The 22,969-nt window shown below is 39.9% G+C and overlaps 1 protein-coding gene across 2 annotated transcripts in view; it reads left to right on the top strand.

The window, feature by feature from the left end:
• armc9 (armadillo repeat containing 9) overlaps positions 1-22,969 on the top strand; it is a 48,907-nt gene that overhangs the window by 9,557 nt on the left and 16,381 nt on the right. For both annotated transcript variants that reach the window (XM_072660534.1, XM_072660533.1), the window contains 13 exons: positions 5,500-5,534; positions 6,160-6,271; positions 6,803-6,895; positions 10,290-10,380; positions 11,102-11,225; positions 12,143-12,282; positions 12,592-12,668; positions 15,179-15,253; positions 15,996-16,086; positions 16,947-17,008; positions 17,807-17,905; positions 18,866-18,975; positions 22,335-22,459. In XM_072660534.1, coding sequence (XP_072516635.1) covers positions 5,500-5,534; positions 6,160-6,271; positions 6,803-6,895; positions 10,290-10,380; positions 11,102-11,225; positions 12,143-12,282; positions 12,592-12,668; positions 15,179-15,253; positions 15,996-16,086; positions 16,947-17,008; positions 17,807-17,905; positions 18,866-18,975; positions 22,335-22,459 — 1,234 coding nt within the window. The remainder of the gene's footprint in view (positions 1-5,499; positions 5,535-6,159; positions 6,272-6,802; positions 6,896-10,289; positions 10,381-11,101; positions 11,226-12,142; positions 12,283-12,591; positions 12,669-15,178; positions 15,254-15,995; positions 16,087-16,946; positions 17,009-17,806; positions 17,906-18,865; positions 18,976-22,334; positions 22,460-22,969) is intronic.

The raw sequence follows: 22,969 nt of genomic DNA, 5'->3' as shown, positions 1-22,969 counted from the left end.
TTCCTCCATTCTGCGCCCTAGTAGACAGGTGATCTACGCTCAGAGCCACTTTTATGCTGAAGTCTCTCTTTTGTTCCATTTATTACTGGAGGATTGGCCGCAAAAAGAAACGTGAGCTTGAGTTGCACGCCATGTTAAAGAGTCTAAGGACAGCTTGTCTTATTTTGGAAGTTTCTGAATATTTGATTTTCTTACTCGAGTGCTAATAGCAACCCCTTCTCGAGAACCTTCGGAGTAAGTGAGGTAGCTAGTGAGGGAGGATGACAGGGAAGTAAGTGAGTTAGCAAGAGAGTGAGGGAGTGACTGAGGCATTGAACCCATCCTCCTATGGTCGACGCGGGATAGCAAAACAAATGCCAGAACAGGAATATGAATTGACCAAAAAACATTAGTGAATTAAGAGCTGTGGCAAAAGTGACATCAAGCCAAAAATGATGGAAATGTGAGGGAAATGGGGAAGTCACATGCAGCTATGCAGTGAGGCAAATCAATGTGAGGATCCAGGACAGCAGGACATCATTGCAGCATGCAGCAGGATAGGGGAGAGCCAGGTCAGGCAGTACCAGGACACAACAGTCAGAACAGAGCATCTCAATACGTGGGAAAAAGATGGAGAGAAAACAGAAAGGGGTTAGGAGGAACACAGCAAAATTGGGGGTGTTTTTACTGCGGGACAAGTCTGATCCAGAGGGTAGGCACCCTCATGCAACCATAAGCATGGCGCATAAGCAGCCATCAGGCAGCAGGGGGGCTGCTCAGCTTATGGGGGAGGGAGAAGAAAGGAGAAAACCAAGAAAGGGATTTAGGAGACTTGAGGTATAAATAGACTGATGTAAGGGCCTGTAAAAGAAGTAGATTAGAAAGACCAAAACCTGTCATTAGAAAGATCAAAACCTGTAATCAGAGCAGCACAGAATACCCTACATCTAAATCCTCTAATAACTCGGTTAAAAATAGACTGATTGGCACATTACTCACATTACGTTATTTATTGTATTTAGCCCTGAATTCATTTGGGCATTAGTAACCTGCAAAAGAAAGATAGGTTTTACCAAAAAAAAAAAAAAAAAAAAACGTGGTGTCCCCAAACTTTTGACAGGCAGCGTAACCTATACCTCACATCAGCCCATATAGAAAGTTGGCGTGGGGGGGGTAATGTGTGTTAGATATTGTTCCTTGTTTAGACTGCATGCTATAGTAAGAATGCTCAAGAATCAGGATTCAGGATATTAGCTCTGTGTGCAGTCCTCACTTCATTGTGAGGGAACCACTTGCGCACAAGGAGGGCAAATAATGAGGGCAAACACTCTAGATTTGCTCCACTCTAGCGTGTTTGCCTGCCTGCATTTGCGTGTCGGAAACACTGCTCACGCCTGTAATTAATATCCAGAATAAACACTAAGCATGTGAGTGAATTAGAAGAATTAATATATTATTCTAGGTAAAGCTGCCGCCCTTCGGCTTCGCCCAAGCATTAACATTCCTCCACTCGCAAACAGAAAGGCTAATTACCCTGACCTGTAGCTCCAATTTTTGTGGTTCGAGTTGTAGTGTAAACTTTCACCGTAAGATCAAAAAAGGCTCAAAATGTATGTATTTGGGCTCCGCCCACAAATGTTTTTTTTTTTGGGGGGGGGTTGGTAGCTACTGTTGCTTTACAGAACGCCGGTAAAAATTTCATTCAACCCTAATAAGAGACTGTAGCTCACACCAGAGTTTATATCACAGGGCCTACATGTAGAGTGTGGGTTTATACATTTATACGTTTATACATTATAGGGATTGTGATATACACTGAGGCGGAGCTACAGTCTCTCATTAGGGTGAATATTAATAACACTCTAAATGTAGGTATTGTGATATACACTGAGGAGGCGGAGCTACAGTCTCTCATTAGGGTGAATATTAATAACACTCTAAATGTAGGTATTGTGATATACACTAATGTGGAACTACAGTCTCTCATTAGAGAGCATTAGCTAAATAAGAACATATTTGAGAGCAGAGCCTGTGAAGGTACGTTGCATCGTAGGTGTGGTCAGAAAGGCATGCTTACTGTGGTCAGGAGCCAAACTCCATAGGGAACTTCACTCATTAACATTATTAACACCCCCGCCCCTCCCTTTCGGGGGGTTGCCTGTTCCATCAGTAAGTTTCTTCCGGTCATTCACAGCATGTACTGTTAATGTATGTCCAAACCTGCAACTCTGCATGCAACCTAACCATACAAGCACCCAGTCTAACATCAACTAAACGTTTATACACTGTAGGGTGAACTGGGTAAGTACTTGCGAGATCATAATGTCATGACATGCATTTTTTTGTCTTTGACACTTGAAGTATGCAAAATCATACCCTGACCAGTGGAATCTTCTTCAGTCTAGTCAATATGTCCAGTATTTTTATGGTTTCTTTTGTTATTTCTTTGTATTTTTCACTTGCGTTAGAGACTGAAATATGTAACCACTGGATAACTGTGGATAAGAAGGGCTAAGGTCGGATGGGAAAGGGCAGTGTGTGATTGAATGCGTGGGTTCTGCGTGGTGGGTGATATAGGTTGCTTTTGCATGTGTTGATAGTGTTGTGTGTAAAATCCACATGGAACTGGTGGCACTGAGCATGTATCAACAGTGCTAGAGGTGTGTATCGTGTTTTACGGTTGTTGTTGTTGTAGTGTGTATAGTCCACATGGAATTGGAGCATCAACGGTGCCAGTGGTGCGGCCTTAGTCACTATGGAGGCCAGTGTGGAGTTAGGTTGACGTAGTCCGGCTGTATATTGTGTTGTATGGTTGTTGTTGTTGGTGGTGTTGTTGTTGTGGTGTGCAAAATCCACATGGAACTGGTGCATCAACGGTGCTAGTGGTGTGGCCTTAGTCACTAGGGTGGCCAGTGTGGAGTTAGGGTGACGTAGTCCGGCTGTATATTGTGTTGTATGGTTGTTGTTGTTGTTGTGGTTTGCAAAGTCCACATGGAACTGGTGGCACTGAGCATGCATCAAAGGTGCCAGTGGACCTAGGTACAGCCATAGTCACCAGGGAGGCTGGGAGTGTGGTTAGGTTGGTGTAGTGCAGGTATGTATCGTATCTTACAATTGTTGTTGTTGTTGTTGTTGTTGTTGTTGTGTGTATAGTCCACATGGAACTGGTGGCACTGAGTATGCATCAACAGTGCTAGAGGGGCACATTGACGTAGTGCAGGTGTGCATCGGTTGTTGTTGTTGTTGTTGTTGTTGTTGTTGTTGTAGTGTGTATAGTCTACATGGAATTGAAGCATCATCGGTGCCAGTGGTGCGGCCTTAGTCACTATGGAGGCCAGTGTGGAGTTAGGTTGACGTAGTCCGGCTGTATATTGTGTTGTATGGTTGTTGTTGTTGGTGGTGGTGTTGTTGTGGTGTGCAAAATCCACATGGAACTGGTGCATCAACGGTGCTAGTGGTGTGGCCTTAGTCACTAGGGTGGCCAGTGTGGATTTAGGGTGACGTAGTCCGGCTGTATATTGTGTTGTATGGTTGTTGTTGTTGTTGTGGTTTGCAAAGTCCACATGGAACTGGTGGCACTGAGCATGCATCAAATGTGCCAGTGGACCTAGGTACAGCCATAGTCACCAGGGAGGCTGGGAGTGTGGTTAGGTTGGTGTAGTGCAGGTATGTATCGTATCTTACAATTGTTGTTGTTGTTGTTGTTGTTGTTGTTGTAGTGTGTATAGTCCACATGGAACTGGTGGCACTGAGTATGCATCAACAGTGCTAGAGGGGCACATTGACCTAGTGCAGGTGTGCATCGGTTGTTGTTGTTGTTGTTGTTGTAGTGTGTATAGTCCACATGGAACTGGTTCATCAACGGTGCCAGTGGTGCGGCCTTAGTCACTAGGGTGGCCAGTGTGGAGTTAGTTTGACGTAGTCCGGCTGTATATTGTGTTGTATGGTTGTTGTTGATGTTGTGGTTTGCAAAGTCCACATGGAACTGGTGGCACTGAGCATGCATCAAATGTGCCAGTGGACCTACGTACAGCCATAGTCACCAGGGAGGCCAGTGTGGAGTTAGGTTGATGTAGTTCAGGTGGGTATTTTCATGTATGGTGGTTGTTGTATGCAGAGTCCACATGGAACTGGTGAAACTAAGCATTTATCAGTGTACGTAGATGTTCCGGCTAGGTACAGCCTTAGTCACCAGAGAGATCTAGTGTGGTTCTACAGTTAAGACGTTGGCTAAACGGTATTTCTGTGAACTGAGCTTGGAGGAGAGTGGGTCTGGGATGCCAGACCTCACTGTTGAGCCTTCTGGAGGTGTCAGGGCTTAATTCAGTGTAACACTGACGAAGGGATGTGCCTATCTGATTTAACCTTGTGAAGAGCTTGTAATACTGTGGGTAAAGGGAATGGGCTGGGCCCTATGTGTAACCTCCAGTATTAGGTGCAGGATTTAGTCATCTTTTCCTGTAGTATTTTACATCTAATTCTGTAAATTTTGATAGTTTGAGCACTATTTTTAAACAAGATAAATTATCTGCCAATACAATAAGACCATTCCTGTACTTGAAATGACTTAAAACAACTAAAAAACAGTTGAAGATTGTTCTTACAGCAGTGCAATAATAAGAAGGAGCTGATATATTGACTAGATCTAAACTGATTCCACTTGCCGGGATGTCATTTGTTTTTCAGAATAGGTAAAGTCTATATTGATTGTGGCTTGGAACTTTAGTATGTTTTATTTTATGTATTAATTTGTAAAGAATGTAGACATTAAATATCCATATCTAGGCTAAAACACAGTAGTAGTTTTCTTCTCTTACCCCAACTGTAGTCAATCAGACAAGACATGTTGCCTTGTATTAGCTACAAGGCTAACATAACCAACAGGTGATGGACTACAGATCAAAGTACAGACAAACTGCATCCTTTATAATATCTACTACATGTTGAGAACTTCATTGGGAGTACTCCTTCACATGCTTATTCGCACAGTTTTCTAATCAGCCAATCGTGTGGCCAGCCAGCAAGTTCAGCTCATCCTCATGTGGTCTTAGCCACTTTTAGCATGGATCTAGGATTTCAGCACAATAGTTTACTATTGAGTTACTCAGAATGGTGTGATAAAGAAAACACATCCAGCGAGCGGCGGTTCTGCAGTCCCGCAGACTGAAACTCCTTGCTGATGGTTGAAGCTAACAGAAATGGCACAGTAACTCAGATAACCACTCTGTATAACTGTGGTGAGCAGAAAAGCATCTCCGACTGCACAGCAACACGTCCGACAATGAGGATGATGGGCTACAACGGCAGAAGACCATGTTCAGTTCCACTTGTGTCAGCCAAGAACAGAAAGCTGAGGCTACAGTAGGCTATGTTATCGGGTTAGCTGCATTTGGGGTAAGGTGATGGGAGGCTTAGTACATAACATTTGTGGCTTTATGATCCAAGCTGAAATGTAGTGAAATGTACTATGTACAGAACTTTCTCATAACACTGTGTGTGTTTGTTTGTGTGTGTCTCTAGGCCTCCTCCATGTTACGAGCATCTATAGCAGCACAGTAAGTATTGTCTCCTGAAGAATGAGGACAGTTCCGTTTACAGCGGTTCAACTCTGGCTGCTCCACACAATGTCTAATCACAACGACACACAACGTGTGTGTGTGTGTGTGTATATATATGTATGTATGTGTGTGTATATATATATATATATATATATATATATATATATATATATATATATATATATATATATATATATGTGTGTGTGAAGAAAAGAAATATATACTGATTATATATACATATACTGATTATACTGGGCACACACTACTGGGCAACTACAGCATGTTAATGTATATTAATACATTACATTTAACATTTACTTTTTTAGCAAGACCAGTAAATATATTATATTTACCTAAAAAAAAAAAAATAAATAAAAATCATGTCCTTTCAGTTCAACCTATAATGTATATATATATATATTGTATCAGAATACATTGAACCAGGTGTATCTAAACTTTTGACTGGTACTGTGTGTGTGTGTGTGTATATATATATATATACATATATATATATATATATATATATATATATATATATATATATATATATATAAGATATATATAAGACTGCCTTTCCCTTTCCTCTAAACAGAAACAATATTGGCTCTCCCTCTGTCCTCAGGAGGCCCAAAGATGTGCCATTGCTGCCATCGCTGGACTACGAGAAGCTTAAAAATGACCTAATGACCGGCTCAGACAGACTGAAGGCCCTGCTGCTTCAGGCTCTGCGCTGGGTATGCCAAACCACAACCGCTAAGCCAAGTGTGCTCACTAATGCAAATGTGTTTTGGATTATTTACATTTATGGCATTTATGGCACACACTACTATCCAAAAGTGCTTAGCTGTCCACTCAGAAAAAATCCCTGGCTAGTGTGAATAGGCAAGAGTTCAAAGTTACCTCTGAACATGTGTTCACTCTAGACTGTGATCACATTTTATCAGTGACCATTATTCATTTATTTGATCTAGGTTAACTATTTGAACATAATTCCACACTTACAGCAACATCATGTTGTAAAAAGCCCTTGATTTAATAAACACGGATAGTAATCCACACTGCAACAGGCTTCACTTCAGCCTCACACTTATTTGTTATATTTTATTGATTTATTAATTATTAATTCTTGAAATTGTCATTATCAACAACTTCATAGATTTTTTTCTGGATCACAGTTTTACTCTGCAGACATCTGAGCTCCAAGCTCCTAGAGTAACACCAAATAGATGATTGTGGCCAACAATCAATGTTGTTGTTGTTTCCAGAGATTGACTCGCACTCTTCAGGGTGAGCAGAGGGACACGGTTCTGCAGGCTTACATTAGCAACGACCTGCTAAACTGTTGCAACACCAAACAGGTGAGGAGTGCCTGATTTTCACAGCACCAACAGTTTCCCATATAAGTGAAGTTTATTTTAAAGCACATGTATTAGCTGGCAGTTCAACACAGCATGATAAAATGCACAGCCATGCAAAAGTTTGGAAAACTTTTTATTCGCTATACATTTGTAAAACATAGTTTGAATAACTGTAAACCTAATGTGATCTAGACAAATGGATTTTTAGTTAATGACAAATACTATCTGCATGTTTTCACCACTTTTTAAAAATACAAGTCATTCTGGATATTAATAATATTAGAATTGTATTTATTTTCTCAATTTATTTATTTTCTCAATTTATTTATTTTCTCCAAATAAACATAGTCAGTGGTCAGTGAGAGTGTCTACCTGTAAAACTCTATATAACATTAGAATAAACACAAGTAATCATAAAGTCAGTGGTCAGTGAGAGTGCCTACCTGTAATTAACTCTATATAACATTAGAATAAACCCAAATAAATATAAAGCCAGTGGTCAGTGAGAGTGCCTACCTGTAATTAACTCTATATAACATTAGAATAAACCCAAATAAACATAAAATCAGTGATCAGTGAGAGTGTCTACCTGTAAAACTCTATATAACATTAGAATAAACCCAAATAAACATAAAATCAGTGGTCAGTGAGAGTGTATACCTGTAAAATGCTATATAACATTAGAATAAACCCTGACACTGTATGGACTTGTCCAGTTCCCCCAGTAGTTCACTCGATGGGCTGATTAGATAAGCCAGGTGTTGGATAGGAACTGGAAATACTAACCTTCCTTCAGGAGAGCACTGGAAGTCAACACAGTGACATACATAAATAAAATGTAATGTTCTGTAACCAAATGTTGACTATCTAATTAAATGTTGAGTAAACGTTCCCTCTGTGCGTCGGTGGCACAGATACAAAGACCATCTATTCATGGCCAAAGAGCCACAAACAGGTTCCACAGGTTGCCACCCACCCGAGTGCAGGTGTGTTTAGGTGACAGCTCTTTGGCTCTGTAGCCAGCAGGCTGGAGGAACCTCGAACAGTCTGGATTTCGTCCAGGAATTCACAGAGAATCTACACGATCAGATTTCAGGATGCTCTGAACTCGTTAGGTCTCAGGTTGACTTTGAGAAGCTGCACAGTGTTACTTACAAGCTCCTGGAAGGCTTTTCTGAGCTTCTGAGCTTTTTTCTAAGTTTCAGCCGCAATGTGATTATACTAATGACAACAAACCCTGTACAACAGGGTTATGTTTATGGTGAAACACTTTCAGGCTACGTCTGGAGGGTGGAGGGAAAATAAGCAAAATCTCTAGTGTAAAGACAGCAGACAAGACAAGGATAATATGTACATAGACAGCGAGTACAACAAACAGTACTGCAGGTTAGAAGGTAGAGATGGAATTAAAGTGCCAACGACACTATATATGGACAAAAGTATTGGGACACCTGCTCATTCATTGTTGCTTCTGAAATCAAGGGGATTAAAAAAAGAGTTTGTCCTGCTTTCGTTGGAATAACTGTCTCTACTGCATGGGGAAGAAGGCCTTCTAATAGATTTTCGGAGCATTGCTGTGAGGATTTGCATTTAGTGGGGTCAGGATGTTGGATGATGATCACCACCCCACCTCCACCCATCCACAGCTCCCCAACTCATCCCTAAAGTGTTAGATGGAGCACCACCATCCATCATTCCAGGGAACACAGTTCCAGTGCTTTACAGCTCAATGCTGGAGATTTATACCCCTCTAGCCCAGGCCTAGAATTAGATATGGTGCCAATAGGTTCTTGCTTATCCAGTCCAGAGGATCCTATTATGCATTTATTAGAAGGAGTGTCCACAAACATTTGGACATAAAGTGTGTGTATATAGTGTAAATCTGTATTTGAAGTGCTGTAGGAACCAGGTGGCTTGGTTATTTGGACACTGAGGATCTTGAAGCCACACACCTCGTTACAGAGTGGCCCCCTCAGTCAACAGGTTGTTTTAGGTGCTCCGCTCCATTATTCTGAAATTAATGAGGACATAAAAGCACAGGTTATGAGGAACTGCTTTACAATGTGATTCACACTTTTTATAGCTACCTGGAAGACAGGGTTCACGGACACTCTTGGAGAAGTCATTACTTCAGTTCAGTGGAGGAACCTTCTGGGCCTTTTGGGTTTTTTGGGAACTAAAAAAAGAGAGAATTTGTCATATTAAGTTTACTTTGTTCTGTACTTTGTTATGGTTGGAAACAAATAACTCTGATCACTTAATGCGCCTCATCCAGATTATCTGAGGCCAAAACAAAATAATAATGCGTAAAAGTGTCAACACACCATCAAGGCAGTTAACACGATTTAATCCGATACAAATCCAATACAAAACGATACAAATCTGATTGCTCGTGCCACTTCAGGAGATGGTCCAAGACACATTTGAGCCCTGTTATAGCAGTGTATACACATCTGTTTCTCCAAGATATATGTGAGTACAGAGTGTAAATGCATGTAGTTAAGATCTGATCATAAAACAATCCAGAAGGGTCAACAGGGTCAAAGACAGCGGTGGTCTTTTACCACCACCACTGTAAGTTTTTTTTTTTTTTTTTACTTACAGAGTTTTCTATGTAATTATATGTAAGTAATAGCCAAATAGTGGCAAATCCAAACAAATACAGTTTCCTTTGGGGACTATTTCACTGCACTACACCCTGCATGTTTCACTCCACCCTGAATGGATTTCAGACGTCTGCATCCAATTGCCACCATTTAATAAGAAAATGATCACTACGACCCTAGGGTTGCAAGTTCAAATCCCAAGCCATGCTGCTTTGCCATCAGCAGCCTGAGCCTGAGAGAGCATAACTGGCCAAGCTCTCTCCAGCTGGGTAGATGGCGCTGTTTCCCCTCATGTTGGCCTGCACAGGCGTCTATTAGCACAGTGGATGGCTTTGCATGTATTGGGGGAGACGTGTGAAGTCCTTACCCTCCTAGTGTCAGGAGCATTGCTAGTGCTAGGGGTAAGTTAATTAGCAGTACCAAATTAAGAGGAAAAGGGTTAACCCCTAACACTCAAAGGCTTATTACACATTAAGGTGTATTGCTCAGTAACTACAGGGACATCTGTACAAACCCTTGGGGCAATTCTTTGGTAAAAGAAGTTTGTAATAATACTTTTGGCCCACCAGCAGGCCATAAGCTTCAGCCTTTGCAGGGCAAAAACAGCACTGCGCAATTTTTTTAGCTCTGCTCCTTGCTCTTCGTTCCAGTAAACAAAACCAAAACCCCCATCTACTGTAAGAGCAAGCTCCTGCAACTGAAGTAGCGTGAGAAAAAAGAATGAGGAATGGATGAACGCCTGTTTGAGCGGCTCTGACCACAGTGTGTGTTCTCCTTACTACTTGCAGAAGAGTGTGATCCAGCTCATCAAGTCCAAGAATGAAATCGTCCGGCAGTACACAGCTCGACTCATCAACGCTTTTGCCTCGCTGTCGGAAGGTGGGTTAGAGTGCTTATTGTGCAAAAATGAGATTTCATTTAACTCTAACTAAAAAAAAGTTATTAGTTTTTTATTTAGCTTTTAAATTAGTCACTTTTATCATCAATAGCAGACCAGATAATATCTAGGTAATGTAATTGGAAAACACAGTGTAGAGTACTGTACTTCTCAAAACATTCAGGCCGTATTAGGACCTTAAGAGCACTTTATTTTAAGGCTCCCTACATTATGCCAATGTTCACAAGATGACATTAGTTGTTTTATGAAGTAAATGACATCATACTGATAAATCCTGTATTAATAAAAGTGGCATTTGTTCCATTTATAACATGGGCTAGAGGGGTGTAAAGCCTCCAGCACTGAACTGTGGATTTGGAGATGGGTTGCGGTGGTTATTATCCAACATCCTGACTTCACGAATGCTCTTGTTGCTGAATGCAATCAAATCCTCACAGCCCATGTTCAAAAAACATTGTAGAACCTCTTTCTTAGACAGTAGAGACAGTTGCTCCAACAAAAACCGGATGAACTCCATTTTAATGCCATTTATTTTGGAAGAAACCATGAATCTTGTGAATTTAGCCCGTTTCAAGCTCCAAGAAATGGGCTAAATTGCTAGTTTACGCCTATAAGCTTCCATCACTTGTTAGCTGTGTTAGCCTTTTATTGCTTAAAACATCAGAGACGTCAGGACTGAAGAGCTTGTGCTGTTGTCCGCAGGTCGTATGTACCTGTCTCAGTTCCCCTCTCTGCTGAAGCTGCTGGTGGACTGTCTGCAGATGGAGGAGAAAGATTCAGTGGCCAGAGAGAATGTGCTGGGGGCTCTGCAGAAGCTCAGCCTCAGGTAAATCATACCTGATACACACCTGAGGATATACCTGCTCCATGACCACATTCCATTGACGTGAATTACCAGTATAATGTCCCCGGACAAAACATGAGTCACCTTGCATGTAGTAACTTCAGGCTCATGCAGATGGCGCTGCACGAGGATGATCAGGCTGTATCAGGGTGTGCAATGGGGTTCATAGATTAAGAAGAGGTGGGACAATGCGGTGCAACACACTCTGCAGGGAGCTGCATACCATGAACATATGGAGCGAAAGGGTACGCAAGAGACCTTTGCTCACGTCTGCTGAAGAATGATGAGAATGAGGAGAATTTCCTGTCGTCTGCCGGTCTGGATTTCTGCCAGTGCTGGTAGGCCCGTATGACCTTAAGCTTCCAAGCACCTGCAAAATCAGCCACTTCCTTCACACTATGGCCCCAAATGCCACCACTGCTTTTAGCCAATCATTAACATCTGCTTTGTAACCCATTTTCCACACATCCAGCAAGATATGCACTTACTGCACTGTACCACCTCATCCCAATCTATGAATCCAGTCACACACCCCGCAAGGTTTTATAGCCCCCTTGTCCCTGTGCAGCGCCATCTGCAGGAGCCTGGCATTACTACCACCTTAAACACGCAAGCTGACAAGTTATTTGTCCATGGAGGCTTTTTTATGGGGTGTCTTATTGTTTTCACATGACTGTATGCATTATGATGCATCATTCTGAAGGTGACTTGTTTCAGACAAAAATAATAATGTTCAATACATTATGCACTCATTTATTATACATACATTGAACAGTTTCAATTATTAAATTATATGTCTTTCTGTCTCTGACAATATTCACGATATATTATGTCATAATGTATCACGATAATGTTAAAGTATCACGTTTTTGCCCACCCCTACTCATGCTTCCGTCCAGGAGGGTCCATCAGTCGGCTCTGATTAGACAGGGCTTGATCGGTTGGCTGGTGGATGAGCTGCAGGATTCGGACTGTTTATCAGATTACACATTGGAGTACGCCGTGGCTCTGCTCATGAACCTCTGCCTCCGCACTGAAGGTACTCTTTATTCAGTTTTAAGAGCCTGTATAATTTAAAATCACATTTGGTTCATATTTATTGTAAATAAAAGAGTGTAGTATAGTATATATACACTATGAAACATCCACACGGTCCATCCATACATAGAAACTACACTGCACCCAGTTTAGTTATAAGGAAACTAACTGACACCCAGTAATAATGTAGAACATCTACTAGCCTATGTTGTTCAGCCTATGGTTCAGAATTAAAATAGAAGGTCATAAAAGCCAGTGAACAGGAGGGTGGTGTTGTGTGTATGTGTGTTAATGGCGACTTGTGTTCCAGGAAAGAGAACGTGCACGGAGAAAGCCAAGCATGTTCTGAAGGTTCTGTCTGACCTCCTGGGACACGAGAATCATGAGGTAAAATTGTGCAGTACATGATCACTGTTACACTCTTACAAACACAGCTACTACAAAAGGTTCAGTGGACCACTGACCGAGAAGAACCACTTTTGGTGCCTTAAGGAGCCTTTTGAAGTTTATGGAACCTTTACACAATGTAGTGGATCTATACCATCAGTCATATATATATATATATAGAATAGTATGACCATCTGCCTAACAGTGGGAGTACCCACCCTTGGTTCGGAGAACACTAGCGAGACATCATAGCATGAACTGTATTAGATGATTGTATTAGGTAATGATGGAAGGGTCCACCTTGGAACTGGTCCACTATGAGGCGGTTATTGCTCTGTACCAGAGTTGTCATGCTCCTCTGGCCACCACTGTTATGCTGTCTGGAGGCAGTCAATGCGTGTGGAGTGTATACCGCGGCTCTAGGACATCTAACAAAGTTAGCAGTTACAGAGACACTACCACCCTTCGCCCTTAGGGGCAGTGGTGGCTAGGGGCAGTGTTGGCTCAACGGTTAGAGCTCTGGGCTATTGATGATGGGGTTGTGGGTTCGATACCCGGGCTCGGCTACTGTTGGGCCCTTGAGCAAGGTCCTTCACCCTCTCTGCTTTCAGGGCGCTGGAGTTGACTGCCCACCGCTCTGGGTGTGTGTGTGTTCACTACCACAGATGGGTCAAATGCGGAGGACACATTTCACTGTACATAAAACAGTGACAACTACATGCACCTTTACCTATCTGTTCTAGAGGTTTTCCTCCTTTCCTCCCCTGGATTTATAGCCCCCTTGTCCCTGTGCAGAGCCATCTGCAGGAGCCTGGCATTACTACCACCTTAAACACGCACGGGTGTCCGTGGAGCTTTTGGACAAAGGAGGTTTCTTATATGGTGTCTCAGTGTTTTCACATGACTGTATGCACCATGATGGATCATTCTGAAGGTGACTTGTTTCAGACAAGTGATAAAAAATAATGTTCAGTACATTATGCACTAATTTATAGACTTCAGTAAACATTGAAACATTCAAATTATTCTGCTCATGAACCTCAGACGTCCTCATAACTGGGCCTCTGTGAACTGTGCGCTATTGATTCACTGTAGCATTGTTACAACACCCTCCTGGTCACTCCCTGTCTTGGTATTGACGTCCAAATTGCAGTTTCACCTGGAGTCATCCAAGCATAGAGCATGACGTTCAACCCAGCCTCCTGAGTGAGACGTCTGAGGAGATCCAGCAGACTTTGCTAATGCAAATAACCGAATGAATGCGGTCTTGTGTAAGAAGAAGAACAAGCGGAAGAAGATTTCAGACATAACAGTTGATCTGCAGTTGTGACACATAATGACAGAGCGTGTTGTAAATGGAACATAGACCAGCCTTAGTCCAAGCTCTTTTCTTCAATGTTCGTTGATAAAAACAGGGCAAACTGTCAAACACTGTGAAACTGTGAACGTTGGGTTGTATTATGAAGAATTAGTTTTCCTCACATTTTTGTAGCATGGAAACACTGTTAAGGCTTCAAAACCTGTTGTTCACCCCCTAGTCTACGTGCAACAGGTGTGCAACGACTGATCTCAACGACTTAGTCGAATAAAATCCAATCGACCCAGTTAGTTATTAGCAGAAACGCTTGACAGCGAGCAGAGAATTTTTAAACAAGCTATTCATCTTTATTGTCAAAATTGAAAAACTGATAGCTACATAGCAGTTCATTGGTAATTGAGCGATTCATAATACAAATAATTGATTATTCATGTCAAGAAGCGATTGATTATTCCACTATCATAATGGTCGTTTGTTGCAGGTTTAATTTACAACAACAAACTTTTAAACTTTTAATTAAGCTAATTTAACTTAAGTTGAATAAATTGTGTGATTTAATTTTGATAACTGATTATTTTATGTTCACTTAATCATTTTAATGCAACATTAAAAAGTGTTTGTAAGTTAATGGCTTTTTTTCTAGTATTGTCATGACAACCACCAAATCACCTTGTTATAGTCAATTAACAAATAAATTTCAAATTAATTAAGTCAACCAATTTTTTTTACTAAGCAGTCATAAAGGGGTGAACATAAGGTCTGAAGTTCATGAGTGAAAAGTTATATTTCTAGCAGTATTCTAAAACAAAAATTTGCTAAGTTTATTTTGTTACAACCTGAATTACTGAAGTACCATTTCAGTTAGTTAAATATTTACGTAATAATTTACTGGTCATGGTTAAAAAAAAATGAACATAAATAAACTAATGGAAGATTTTTGATGACCAGACCGAACGACAGAGTTGCTTGCTATCTTCAAACGCAGACTGAAGTGTTTAGTAGTGTATAAACTTAGAGGTATCCTTGAATATTTTGCCTATTAAAACTAGCTGAGGTTCTTCTTGGAGAAGAGCGTCTGTTAAATGCCTTAAATGTTAATGTAATTTTTTATTAAATAACGTCTGTGTAAAGTAGCGTAAAAATAAAGTACATAAAGTTAAATCATAAATTTTGTGTGTGTGTCTGTGTGCAGATCCGCCCCTACGTGAATGGAGCTCTATACAGCATTCTGAGTGTTCCATCTGTGCGGCAGGAGGCCAAAGAGATGGTGAGTGTTTAACCTTTTAAACCAGGAATTACACGCACACACACACACACACACACACACACACACACACACACACACACAAACCCACTTTCCAATCTTACATACACACACGGACTCCACCCTGAAACATTACTGCCTGTGTTACCTGGTTTTCCCATTTTAGAGAAAGAAGAACTTTGCTGAATAGCTTTAGCAATAACCAAACCTGACGGGGAGTGCTGGGTTAAATATTCTCAAACCTCTCATTCTTCACTTTCATTTCACATCTGTTGTTGCCGTGACGCAGGTAAAGGCAGCATTGTAGGAATGTTTGTCAGATTTGTAAATGGGACGTTTGTGTAGAATAGCTGACCGCCCTGTTAAGACTGCCTGACATTTCTAAAGCAAATACAGTTCTGTGCAGAAAAGTCTTTACCACCTGGGGAAGTGACCTGTAAAGCTTTTTAAGGTCTTTTTTTAATAAAAAGGTTAAAATTACATCAAATATATTTTTTATGTAAACCATGTGTTATATCATATGCCAAGCAACATAACTGTCCAATATTATTCCAAACCTTTATAACATTACTGCAGAATCCAGATTATACAGCCATAACGTTCCTTCAAAAATGCTTAATCACCATAAAATCATGAACACTCACTGTAATGCACAATCTCCACCTTCTTCTATATTCTTATTTCATTCAGTGTTGTAATTGAGGAGTGTGTTTGCAGTGCTGATGCAGGTGGTGTTGTGTTCTAGAGTATGGAGGAGATCCTGCAGTGCTACACTAAAGAGGAGAACCCCGAGTTGAACAGACAGATCGAGTTCATTATCAAACAGCTCAACTCAGGTATGAGGGTGGGGTAGCTGTGTCGTCACTGGATGGGTTTTAGGCCCACGGGCTCGCAATATGAATGTTCTTCCATTTTATATTAAATATTACTACTATCTAGTATTTCTGCAGTTACACATTAATAATCAGCTAACAACAGTGTAATAATACGAATAAATTAATTAATTAATTAAATTAACTCTTATTTCTTCACTCATAAGTACATGAGGGTGACCCTCATTTATCCTACCCTATTTAGCTGTGTGTTTACTTTGGGATTGAAAACAGGGATTGAAAGAAAAAAATCTAATAATAGGTAAAATTAAGAAATTAAAAAACAATAAAAAGAATAAAATGCACAAATTAGGATTTAATTAGTACGAGAAGATAATACAATAAATTAGAAGACATAGAAATACAATGAATGAAACTAAATGCAAAAAAAAATAAATCTATAAAAATAAAAAAGTAAGATTTCCAAACAAAATGAAAAATAATATATAACAAAATATTAAAGCAAATATTGTTTTATTTTCTTACTTTTCTCAGTCAAAACTGAAGCTGATACTCGTGGTAATTACACAAGCTGTTCTACAGTGAGCCCATATGAGTTCATCACCAGTAGTTACACTGTTGGTACATGTATTATTAATGGGTATCTACAGTTATTAGACACCAACTATGAAATTAGACCAAATGTTTATAAAAATGACTAATCCATATTTCTATGCTTTAGTAGATGAATGGGAGCTCAGTTCCTTTTCTCAATTGTAAAAGCTTGGTTCCCAAAACAGCCACTATGAGAACATCAGCACTGGCTGAGAGTGTTTGTGAGTGCTTGACTAATTGACTGAATCCCCTCCCCACCCCTTGCACAGTGGAGGTACCCCAAGATGAGCCTGAGTCCGATGACGAAGAGGATGAGGAGGAGGATGATGAGGTAAGCTTTGTAAGCAAAGTGGGTGAAGGCAGACTGTGAGGCTGCATTGTGTATCCATAGAGCTTTATCTTTACTGGCTTTTAATCTGCCAAGGCATTGTGGGTAGTGTTGAGATTGGTGACAGTCCAGGTTCAGTGTTTGTATTAGCATTAGCCTAGCATTCTCTATTCTAAATAAAAGAAGCACACATCAGAGACCAAACATGCATTATTACATTTTTTGCCGACCTGTTCCTTAAATTGACCTCCAGTGTCAGGAAAATCTGCTACGCTATATGTCCAAATGTTTGTGGACACCCCTTCTAATGAACGCATTCAGGTACTTTAAACTTTTAACACCCATTGCTGACACAGATGCAAATGCACAAACACAGCTTGTCTAGTTCCTGTAGAGAAGTATTATCAATAGAATAGGACTATCTGGAGCAGATCAACATTAACCTATTGGCACCATGCTGCCTAATGCCAGGCATGGGCTAGAGGGGTAAATAGAGCCCCCCGGCATTGAGCTGTGGAGCAGTGGAAGAACTGTGTTGCCTGGAATGATGGTGGTGCTCCATCCGATACTTTTGGGATTAGTTGTAGAGACAGCTACACTTCAACAAAAGCAGGATAAACTCTTAAAAAAAAAAACAAATAAAAAAAAAATAAAACTTGCTTTTGTAAGAAGCAGGTGTCCCAATACTTTTGTCCGTATGGTGTATGACCCTACAGGCTGTGAATGTTGTAGTGGTTTGATCTAAAACAGCAGTTTTGTTTAAGAAAATATTTAACATTCTATTCTCATTTATTTTAACAGGAGGACGTAATGGAGGCGGATTTGGATAAAGAGGAGGTTCTCCAGCCCCAGCCTAAAGAACTCTCTGGAGAGAACCTGCTGACCACAGAGTATCTGGGAGTAAGTAGTTAAACCAACTGTCACTTAGAAGAAACTATAGCATGCTTTATGAACAGGCTTATCTCTATATACTATTATGACTAATAAACACAAAAGGCAAGTATATTAGCCCTGGTAGCTCTGCTGTCCATAAGTGTGTGGATACCCACTCCACCAGCATTTACCCTTAGGTTTTACACTAGATGTTGTAACATTGCTTTGAAAAGGATTTGATTGCATTCGTCCACACAACAGCATCAATGAGGTCAAATTCTGATGTTGGATGATCAGTTCTGCCACTCTAACACATCCCAAAGGTATTTCATGGTGCTCCACCACTCCAGAGCTCAAAAACCCATAAGCCCATAGGCACAGTGACTTTAGGCTCATGGCCTAAAGGCCACGGCTGCTACAGAGACCCCTGTTCTGTTGATCAGTGCATTTTAGTGCAGACTATTGAGCTGTAAAGCAGTGGAGTGGAATGACGGTTGGTGCACCATCCAGTGCTCTAGGGATGAGTTGGGGAGCTAGGGATGCGTTAGGAGGCTGGGGATGAGGTGGGGTGGTGATCATCCAACATCCTGACCTCACTAATGCTCTTGTTGCTGAATGCAATCAAATCCCCACAGCTACTGCTCCTGAAAACTGTTCCACAAAAGCAGGATAAGGTTTTCTAAGGATTTCTCTCCTTTCTTTTGATTTCCAAGGAAACAATAAAAGAGCAAGTGTCCCAATACATTTGTCCATATATTTATATAATGTATGTATGTGTGTATGTGTTTGCATATACTGTTGCCAGATTGTTCTTCCAGTCTTTATAATCCTGACCCAGGGATGAAGCTGACTGTTCTAGTGGTGAAAGATGATGTATTGAGACGCAACACTTTAAAGTGAACTATTGTTAGAAGGTTGTCACATTCCAGGAAATGCTAACATGCGTAGCTTTGTAGAGGATTGATGTGTTTGTTGTGTGATTTCCAGATCATGACGAACATGGCGAAGGGGAAAAGGAGGTGGAACGTTCTGTCAGCTCAGAGCTCAGATGAACCGCTCCAAAGACCTGTCACACCCAGCTCACACCGAAACACCATGTAAGAGTCATACTGCATTACTACCACATGCAATCCCCATTCACTATAGTATTGTAATACATTACCCATTCCTTTACTATAGTACAGTTTTAGCTCTTTTAATTGAGTTAGGTTGGGGATACAGTACCATACCTTCACTATAGTAAAGTTTCTGCTCTTTTAATTGAGTTAGATTATGATACAGTACCATACTTTCACTATAGTACAGTTTCAGCTCTTTTAATTGAGTTAGATTGGGATACAGTACCATACTTTCACTATAGTACAGTTTCAGCTCTTTTAATTGAGTTAGATTATGATACAGTACCATACTTTCACTATAGTACAGTTTCAGTTCTTTTAATTGAATTAGATTGGGATACAGTACCATACTTTCACTATAGTACAGTTTCTGCTCTTTTAATTGAGTTAGATTATGATACAGTACCATACTTTCACTATAGTACAGTTTCAGTTCTTTTAATTGAATTAGATTATGATACAGTACCATACTTTCACTATAGTACAGTTTCAGTTCTTTTAATTGAGTTAGATTATGATACAGTACCATACATTTACTATAGTACAGTTTCTGCTCTTTTAATTGAGTTAGATTGGGATACAGTACCATACTTTCACTATAGTACAGTTTCTGCTCTTTTAATTGAGTTAGATTGGGATACAGTACCATACTTTCACTATAGGACAGTTTCTGCTCTTTTAATTGAATTAGATTATGATACAGTACCATACTTTCACTATAGTACAGTTTCAGTTCTTTTAATTGAATTAGATTATGATACAGTACCATACTTTCACTATTGTTTGGTTTCTGCTGGGTTGACTGGAAATTTCTGTTTTATTTATCTGTCCACAATTTAAATCAGTCAGTTATATGATAGTGGTTGACACAGTAATACTAATTACTTCCCTAAGCGCATGTTGGGTTTGGCAATGAACAGGCTGTTCGGTAATATTTCATGAAGGTGTATCACCCAAACATCGCAGTGTTGAGACTAATACAGGTCTGCAGCGTGTTACAGTCAGTACCACCAGATATACAAGATCCGATGTCATATTGCTAAAATAATGAAGCACATCTTAAAATAAGTAAAAGTATATCCCATATCATCCCGCCGCTCCAAACCCAGTGGTCATTAATGACCGTTTTATCTGCTTTTTTATTGTTATATATTTTCAATTCTATACTCCTGGTATTACATGCAAGCTGTCGTTTATTTAGTGTTTTATAGTTTGAGTGATGGAGCAGCAATAGTCAGGAATGGCATTGAAACAGAGCTATCCAGGTTCCCATTAAAACAGATGCAGGTGAGCATAAATACAGTAAAAAGAAACTGAGAAAGTAGCTGAGATGATCTGAGCTAATTTGAAGACAAAGCTTGAGTCCAGGTCTCTCCTGGATGCCCCAGTCCAGCCAGCACAGCATGGATGTGTTCAATTCCATCAGCAGGAGCAGCAGCTCACCTGATTTACCCTCATTAAGCACTAATTTACCAAACCAGGTGTTTGTATTAAACTTCCATGAGCAGAACTTTGGAGATGTTTTAATGGGCACAGTGACTTAGATTCTGAGATTTGTGGTCGATTTCAGCACTGAAACAGTAACTGTCATTAAAGAAATAGTTGTGAAAATTAATAAACTACTGACCCCAGGTGCAGTCGATCCCTCAGGACATGTTTAATACCTGTTGTGTGCTTTTTTTAGTTTACCTTTTTCTTGTATTATATTATATTATTTACATTAATTACAGAAATGTGACTATAGCTTCAATAAATGCTCATTCTAGCAGAAGAACAGATATAACAGCACAAACAGCCACTGGCTCTTGATGGGTTAAACCAGTTAAAGTTTCATAGTCAGATTAGCTCCTCCTGTCAATCTTGCCTCTGTTTATTTGAGGTTAGTGGTCAGTTTCTATGTGCTCTGCTTAGAATTGGGATCAGTCTGAGTGTTGACTCTGGATATATCGATAAGGACCTAATTACAGAGCTCATTCATGAGCCGGCTCCACCCTTCACCCTCTGCCCTTCATGCCTCTATCCTGTGGACGCGCTGCAGACGAGCTGTCTGACGATCAAGTCAACAGACGGGCCCACAAATCAAACAGCTCATCAGAGAGCATACAGGATATCTCTCTCTTTCTCTCTCTCTTTCTTACTGTCTCACTCACCCACTCACTTCTCTCACTTTCTTAGTTTGGCTTCTTCGCACATTAGTCTGTTCACCTAATCTCAACCAGCATTACAGGATTCTTATTCAAAATCCACTATGAATTATTCAGTATTACTATCATTTTTTTTATTCTGCTATAAATTAATCAGTATCCACTATGAATGATGTAATATCTGCTATGAATTATCCAGTAATTACTGTGAAGGATCTAGTATCTACTATGAATTATCCAGGATCTGTTATAAATTATCTAGTATCTACTATGACTTATTTAGTATCTACTATGAATTATTCAGTATCTACTATAAATTATCTAGTATCTGCTATGAATTATTCTGTACCTACTATGAATTATCTAGTATCTATGAATTATTCAGTATCCACTATGAATTATGTAGTATCTGCTATAAATTATTCTGTATCCACTATGAAGTATTCAGTATTCACTATGAATTATTCAGTATCCACTATGAAGTATTCAGTATCCACTATGAATTATTCAGTATCCACTATAAAGTATTCAGTATCCACTATGAAATATTCAGTATTCACTATGCATTATGTAGTATCTGCTATGAATTATTCTGTATCCACTGAATTATTCAGTATTCACTATGAATTATTCAGTATCCACTATGCATTATGTAGTATCTGCTATGAATTATTCAGTATCCACAATGAACTATTCAGTATTCACTATGAATTATATAGTATCTGCTATGAATTATTCTGTATCCACTATGAATTATTCAGTGCTCGCTATGAACTATCTAGTATCTGCTATGACTTGTGTAGTATTCACTATGAATTATTCAGTATCAGCTATGAATGATTTACTATCTACTATAAATGATAAAGTTTCCACTATGAATTATCTAGTATCTCCTATGAATTATTCTATATCCACTATGAAATATTCAGTATCCACTATGAATTATGTAGTATTCACTATGAATTATCTAGTATCTGCTATAAATTATTTAGTATATACTATAAATGATCCAGTATCCACTATTAATTATCTACTATCTACTATGAATTATTCAGCATATTCTATCATTTTTTCAGCAGTCGCTATGAATTATTTGGCATTTACTAAGAATTATTCAGTATCCATTATGATCTTATTCAGCAGTTACTATGAATCAGTCAGTAGCTAATTAATCTGTGTGTGTGTCACACACAGGGATTCCCAAGCTGGTCGTGATGGCACAGACCCCTCCAGTCTGTTTCACTCTCCTTTCCCCTCCCGTCCCCCTACTCGCAGCGGCAGCCGGCCCAGCACCAGCGACTCCACTCATCGTGCACTGGGTAAGCACAAACCTACACCATCCAGCTCTAAACCACTGCAGTCTTGTGTGGTGGTAACTTTCCCCATTTGCTGGTTTGTTAAACAAGGATTACTCATTTGCATGTTGCCATTTTTCTGTTTTTTGTGGATTTTTGGTCCATTACAGCACTGAAACTCGAAAACTCGAAACTGAAAACTCGTCTCTCAAAACGTATCCATCAGCATTTCTTTGGTGCAGATGTGGTTCAGCAGACTGCGTGACTGTGTGTTACTTTTTGTCTGTAAATACAAACATTAACTCTCCACAAAGCTGAACGGGGAACTGACACCACTTTTTACTCTGCAATTTTGTGGTATCCTTGGACGCACTGGGGTCCAGTTTGAAGGCGGAATAGTACTACAAGCTCCCGTTTCAGCTTAAATAAGTAAATATTTATAGTATATATGAATTTTGGTCAAGTAGTGTTTGAGATCTTGAGTCTAAGTCCAGTGTTTGTTAGATATTTTAGCCTAGCATTTCCTGTCGTACA

The sequence above is a fragment of the Salminus brasiliensis genome, chromosome 17 (genome assembly GCF_030463535.1).
Source record: "Salminus brasiliensis chromosome 17, fSalBra1.hap2, whole genome shotgun sequence".
NCBI lineage: Eukaryota > Metazoa > Chordata > Actinopteri > Characiformes > Bryconidae > Salminus > Salminus brasiliensis.
Note: the sequence above shows the minus strand (reverse complement) of the source record. Positions and strands in the feature narration are given on the sequence as shown.